Raw genomic sequence first — 7,266 nt, 5'->3', positions numbered from 1 at the left:
ATTCAGTTGTGTGATTAGTTAAAGGCAGCATGTGACACTGGGGGAGCAGTGCTCTGCACAGCTGCTGGCACGCCAACCTCCCCCCCTTAGCTGCCTTTCCACCAATCCCAACCACCTGCAAACACCTTGGTGGGATAACAGCATTCAACTAGGAAACCGTGGAAATGAGAGGAAGTCCACTGAACATCGGCAAGGGTGTTGTATTTCCAGCCCCTGTGACAGCTCTGGATTAAATGGGTTTTCATTGTTCTTTCCCTACTGCAATTTGGACACGATGCCAGTGTGAGTGCGCCCAGGGTTTTATTTGGTGCCGCCCCCCCCCCGTCTGTGAGGCTGGTATTCTCCCACTAGCTGGCTGTTCTAAATATGGCCATGGCCAGTGTGTCAATAATCCCTCTCTTTAAGGGACTTGCAAACATTAGTGTTGGGACATTCTTGCTCTTCAGATGTCTAGCTGACGTCTGATGCTTAAAACGGAGCATGCTTTCATCCCTTCATGCATTGTCGTAAGCCCCCAATGATTACTCTTAAAAGGGTGCCTCTGGCTATGCAGGGAAACAGTTGCTGACCGCAGGAGACACAGCTTGCTTGCTTCAGCCTTCTTGAATGCCTGGTCACTTTAGCTTTGTACCAGCCTGACCAAGCAGGACCATGTCTACCTTTGGGTATAGAAGAGAGCTCAGTAAATATGAAGACATTGATGAAGATGAACTCCTCGCTTCTCTCACTGAAGAGGAGCTGAAGGAGCTGGAGCGGGAGCTAGAGGACATTGAGCCCGACCGTAACCTTCCAGTGGGACAACGGCAGAAGAGCCTGACAGAGAAAACACCAACAGGGACTTTCAGCAGGGAAGCACTGATGGCCTACTGGGAGAGGGAGACTAAGAAACTCCTAGAAAAAGAGAGGTTGGGTGCATGCGAGAAGGTAAAATGCTGAGGCATTTGCTGTTTCCTATAGATATTTGGTTTTATTCTTCCTTGGCATGACCTCACTGATTTAATTTCTTTTCAGTGTCTTGTAGCATTTTTAAAAACATTGTTAGCCATACCACTGTGCCTGCTAAAGCGCTGAGTATTAGCTCGAGAGTTTTTGCTCTCTCTGGAGGTGCCTTAAGTGCTCCATTCAGTGTTTTATCATTAGTGATTAAAATAGGTAAAAATTAATAAAATTTAATAAAATTAAATATATTTATATATTTCTAATATATAAATATTAGAAATTAATAGGTAGAGATGTGGGCCTTTGGATAGCATTTGATTTTTTAAGAAAGTTACACAAAATGCCTTTTCCTTTCCTTAAAAAACAGCCAGTATTGAGTGCTGAAATGCATGTAAGAAAGATAATTTTGAATACACGTTATTTCTGAAGGTGAGTAAGCAGATGCCAGGCTTTGTGCTTGCTGGAAGAAAGCAGCCTGTGTTCCTGTTGGCAGCTTGTGTTGCTTTGTTCCTGCTGAGGGTCCCTGGCATGGTTCAGGGGTCTTCTGGCAACTGTTGTCAGAGGGCAGCTGTACATTATTTAAAAAGTGTCCTGGGACAAAGTCATCAGTCAAACCATTTAACTGTAGTCCCAAAAAAACAACCAATAGTGTTTGTTAGGCAACTCATCCCCCAAAATAAAAATGTTAGTAATAAAAGCTGTTTCCTGAAGTGCAAATGAACAGTACAGCTGGGCGGGAGTGAAGGGCTCAGTCTTGGCAGGCAGTGAGCACTCTTAGTCTCAGCCGATGTCCACATTGGCATTCCTGATCCTTGCTAAAAGCATATGTGAGACTGAGCCCAACCGAAAAGCAACTTCTGTTTTCATGATGGCTCCGCGTAATTTCAAAGCAAAGTGGGGACTTGGAAATTTTTAAGTACTGCTTCATACCAAGCTCTTACTCTGTTTGTAGGGACACATTTTAAGCAGAAAGTAATACAACAAAGTCAAAGACAGCAAAACTGAACTTAGAACCTCTAACAGCCTTGATTCAGGAGCTTATTTCATTTGCAAGGAAATAGTTGCTGTTTATACATTAGAAAAACTATCCTCCTAGAGGAATGTCAGATGGATTAAATTACCTGGCAATATTCAGGATGTTTTTACATGTAAGTATTTTCTCTTTTTTGTGAATGGTGGTATAAGGTCTTTGCAGGCAAGAGCACAGACCAGTAGCTGTCATCAGACCATTAGTATCAGCTTGCAGACATTGACTTCACTCCCTGTTTGTCAGTCCTAGAGAGTAAATGGCAAGATTAATGTTTATTTCCAGCTTAGCCTGGAACTCGAAACCTGGGTAGTTTGAAAAAACCTGTTGAACAGGTCTAGTTCAGTATCTTATACAATGGCAGAATCTTTCTTTCTTTTCTTTTTTTTTTTTTTTTCTTTTTTCATGTATATACAGCGTTAATGATGGGTACTGGCTAAACTTCCAAGTCCTGGTAAAAGTCTATACTTTTTTATCTGAGAAAAAAGTTCCCAAATGCGTCCTTAAATAAGAAAATGTTGATAAGCTGATATACAGGTCACAAAGACTCTCTCCACTGATGGCAATAAGAATGCTCCATGAAAACAATTTTCTTCTTGCTTTCAACTGTCTATAAACTATGCACCTTTATCTAAGATGATTATTCATGCTCCTTCTATAGTTAGTGGTGACAGATCAGCTGGTCCAAAAGGCATACAACTTGCAGATAGCCTTTTAGGGTGAATAACTTGTCCTCCAAAGATATTTACCTCTGCATTGACTCTCTTAGTCCTAACTTTTCTTAAAATTACTCCCACAAAGTAAAGTGAAGCCCTACAGGCTGCCTGAAGCAGTCCTGTACCACAATGCTGCCACAGTAAGGATATGTCTCTGTATTCAATTTCAAAATTATCATGCAGATTATTATGACACCAGACAATGTACAGTGACGGGCCACTAAATTCTGCCTTTGGCCTCAGAAATGCCACTCAAAAAAAAAAAAAAATCAAGTATGTTTTTATTAATCTAGCATCACTAGACATATCAATAGTGCATTTAAAGGCACCTCCTTCTGCTCATCTGTAGCATATATTCCTCGAGGTATAAACCAAAGCCATAAAGACAGGATTTTGGATACCTGACGTTTTGAGGTCTTAAGGCCCTGCACATATATAGAAGATACAGATATAAATCTTAATCCCATAATAAACCTGTAGATAGCACAGTATCTGTCAGCATAAGGGCCTTTCTGCACATGTTCTACAGAAGAAGCAATGGGGCTGGGTCCTACAAGACCTCTGTGTGCAGGCCAATGTAATCAGGCCCTGCAAGACCCCCAGGTACTGAGTGCTCAGGAACATCAGGCAGAAACAGCTCAATGTCCTGTTTCATTAAGAGTCATAGTTCTGCAGACATTACAATTAACATCTTTTTTGCATACATCACACCACAGAATTCTACGGAAAATTGTGAAACAGTACCATGCACTTTAACAGTTCTCTATTTTCAGAACCTTAGAAAACTAAGCAAACCTTAAACTGCACAGGTTGTCTAAAAATAGGCTGTCGTATTAGTAACACTTCGGTTTTCCAGAAACAGAATCACTGTGTCTCTGTAGAGTGTACTCACTTTGGAAAATACACTCTAGTATTTTACAGAGATTAAAACACAAATATTGCAAAAATAGTGAATACAGAACAATTATATTAATCCAAAAATTTTTAAACATTTACAATTGTAAAGAAAAATGCATACCTATAGTTTTTCCAGTAGACAAAACATAACATGGAAGATCTTTTTGAGCAAGAGGTTGAAGGTTCATTGTAGATTCTGGGTTCTGTCAAGACCCATAGGTCACCATCACACTACTGGGGTCCTCCACGTGGAGAGTGAGGCTTTCCTGGGGCAAAGACCTTTTCCTGCTTCTCTGCAGAGAACTCTCTTTTGCCACCATAACTTCTAAAGGCAACAAGTAGAGCCTTGGGGCACGGCTCCAAATTTGCCCTCCTGGTACCCACCAAACACATAAGTTAAGTTTGTGTTTCAGAAAAACAATGTATTTGCTCTGTAGACAATGACTTATAACAACTTACAGTATGGCAGCTGACCTGCGACATCTGGCCGTGAGCAGTGGCTTAGTTCTCAACAAACAGGAAGAAAATCAGGGATTATTGACATGTGATTACATGTTACCTGTGGGAATGCATCTCAATCCTTTCTTCATAAATAGTTTATTAGTACATACAGCCCATGCAGTACATCCAAAGTATTTTTGACATTACTTCTGTAATTCTGTATTGTTTTGTGTGCTAGTATACGAGACTACACGTGCAGACACTATTTGTATTTTAGTATGGCAACCTTTGATTTTTTTAGACATACTAACATGTGCAAGGGAGTCTGAGATGTCTAATCCTCATGAAATGAAGAAGCTTGTTGCTCATGTTCATTATGAAACTGCTGTCTTATGTTTCTTCTGTCAAGGATCCAAATTATATCTCCTTGTAGACATGCCAACGCATAGAAAACCTGATGTCCGTGTTGCAATACCTTGTATCAGGTTTTCTCTTGGCAGAAATCACTGACATTGGTACAGTGGTTACAAGTTATGCTAAGCATTTTCTAAAGAATGTAAAAGAAATAATATTAAAAAGGTGTTAGATAAAACATTTTTTTGTTCTCCTAACTGTATTTGTTGGTTTTTAGATTTCAATGTTAGCTTATATAGTGTCAGTGTAATTGTTCTTGTGCTAAAAGGCAGTAGTTACATTACTTCAATCATGTTTAACACCCACACCTGCATTCCTGTTCAGGATTCTGAGCAAGAAGACAATTCAGAAGAACTTCAAGAGGAATGTTTCACAGAAAGCAATAGTGAAGTGTCTGAGGAGGCATATACTGAAGAGGATGATGATGAAGAAGAAGATGAGGAGGAAGATGAAGATGAGAGTGATGATGAGACTGAGGAAAAGCAAAATGCTGCAGCTTGCAGGCGTTCTGACCACATCAGACACAAAAAGTGTAATGGTGCAAAGGACAATGAAAACTTCCTCAATGGCCATGATGGAAAAGACAGTGATAATAAGAGTTTAAAAAGCAGTGCCATCCACCCTTGTGGAAATCCAACAGTTATTGAAGACGCTTTGGAAAAAGTTAGGAGCAATGACCCTGACACCACAGAGGTCAATCTGAACAACATTGAAAACATCACTTCACAGATGCTTATACAATTTTCTCAAGCCCTGAGGGACAACACTGTGGTTAAGTCATTCAGCTTGGCTAACACCCATGCTGATGACAACGTGGCAATAGCTATTGCTGGTATGTTGAAGGTTAATCAGCATATAACTAGTCTGAATATTGAGTCAAACTTTATCACAGGCAAAGGCGTGCTGGCCATCATGAGAGCTTTGCAGCATAACAAGGTTCTAACAGAACTGCGGTTCCACAATCAAAGGCACATCATGGGCAGCCAGGTGGAAATGGACATAGTCAAACTGTTGAAGGAGAACACCACTCTGGTAAAGCTGGGGTACCACTTTGACCTTGCTGGCCCAAGAATGAGCATGACAAGTATCCTGACAAGAAATATGGATAAACAAAGGCAAAAGCGTATACAGGAGCAGCGACAACAAGAGTCAGGTTGTGATGGAGCTATCAATCCAAAGACCAAAGTTTTGCAGAAGGGGACACCTCGGTCCTCACCTTATGTGTCACCTAAAAGCTCACCATGGTCTTCTCCAAAACTGCCTAAGAAAGCACCACCAGTGAAATGTCAGCCTTCATCACCTGCACCCCCACCTCCCCTTCCCCCCTCACCCCCACCTCCCCCTCCTCCTCCGCCTCCTCCAGTTATTCCAGAGAAGAAGGCACCTACCAGGAATATAGCTGAAGTAATCAAACAGCAAGAAAGCTCAAAAAAGGCTTTACATAATGGACAGAAAAAGAAAAAAGGCAAAAAACCCAGAAAACATGAGAACAGCATATTGAAAGAAATTAAAGATTCTTTAAAATCAGTCTCAGACAGAAAATCAGAGGAAGGTTCACGACCCTCCACCCGGCCATCCACTCCACAGAGGTCTCTCCATGACGACCTTATGGAAGCAATTCGGGGAAGCAGCATAAAGCAGTTAAGGCGGGTAAGTAAGAGATCCTCGTTTAGTAACTGATTGTGGTCCAAATATAGCACAAGCTCAGTTAATTTTAGTACAAACAGTTAGTTAAAAAAAAAAATTAAAAAAAAACCCCAAAAACCTTAGAAATGTGAGCATGATAAAGCACTTGAGAGGATGCTTTCCTCTGATTAGGCTTTTCTCAGTACAGGGATTTCTGTCTGACTGTGATTTTAACAGAAAGTAGGGTGCTTTCCCAGGCTCAGTCTTGTTATGGGAGATGATGTGTAGCACAGAGCTCTTAGCAGTGTATGTCTGGCAGGAATTTCAGGTATTTTGCTGTCTAGACTGTACAGCAAATGTAATGGGTGCCCTTTCCACCCCTGTTTCATAGGTGGAGGTACCAGAAGCCCTTCGGTGAAAGCCTGGATGAGAGAGGAAGAAGAGCAGTGATCGAGGGGAGGCTGCTTTTCCTTTCACTGATGGTAACATAGACTGTCTAAAAAGCTGTTTCCAAAGTACACTCTTAGATTCAAGCCATTTCTCTTTAATTCAAAGAAATAAACCCGCTAAATGCAAAATAATGCTTTAAAGATCCATTTGCATTGTAATCTGTAAATATGGAAATAATTTTCTTTTTTATTTAATGAGATTTATATTGAGAAGGTGTTGCTTATTTAGATATTCTTGTCAATATCTGATTGCACATCACTGGACAAGGTCTTTACACTGAGATGTAATAGTTTACCAGCCTGTGGTTTCTTCTTTTCTTTTCTTTTTTTTTTTTTTCTTTTCCATGAATTTACAATAAATGTGGTTTGAAGCTTTCAAGCAGACACATAGTCCTGGATTTCTGTGAGTGAAAGACCACCAGATGGTTGCATCAAGTTCATGAGCATTCGGGAAGTCTCCTGGGAAAGAACCCGAGATCTTTCTCAGCTGCACCTGCGCCTATGTGGAGGATAATACCTGAGCCTATATGTTAGTGCAGTTTCATATTTGGAATTTGCATTGGAAAAAATGATTTATAAGGCTAAATACCACTAAAACTAAGCTATGGGTTGTGTCAGGTCACCAGTGTTGCACACCAGATCCTGAACCTTGGCCTGAGGTACTGGGAGATGAATATAGCTGTTGTTCACCTTGACTTGCAGGCTGATAGTTAATGTCAATATTTTAAGGAAGCAGCAGAGTTATTCAAGTGAGATC

At 40.7% G+C, this 7,266-nt stretch overlaps 1 protein-coding gene across 1 annotated transcript; it reads left to right on the top strand.

The window, feature by feature from the left end:
* The first annotated feature begins 437 nt into the window (after positions 1 to 437).
* On the top strand, positions 438 to 6,888 carry LMOD2 (leiomodin 2). Its single transcript, XM_040061752.2, has 3 exons — positions 438 to 924; positions 4,759 to 6,084; positions 6,452 to 6,888. Exons 1-3 carry the CDS (start codon positions 652 to 654, stop codon positions 6,476 to 6,478), a joined length of 1,626 nt encoding a protein of 541 aa, XP_039917686.1. The 5' UTR covers positions 438 to 651; the 3' UTR covers positions 6,479 to 6,888.
* The last annotated feature ends 378 nt before the right edge of the window (positions 6,889 to 7,266 follow it).

This window comes from Hirundo rustica, chromosome 4 (genome assembly GCF_015227805.2).
Source record: "Hirundo rustica isolate bHirRus1 chromosome 4, bHirRus1.pri.v3, whole genome shotgun sequence".
Taxonomy (NCBI): domain Eukaryota; kingdom Metazoa; phylum Chordata; class Aves; order Passeriformes; family Hirundinidae; genus Hirundo; species Hirundo rustica.
The sequence above is the reverse complement of the archived record's forward strand: the minus strand, read 5'-3'. Positions and strand labels throughout refer to the sequence as shown.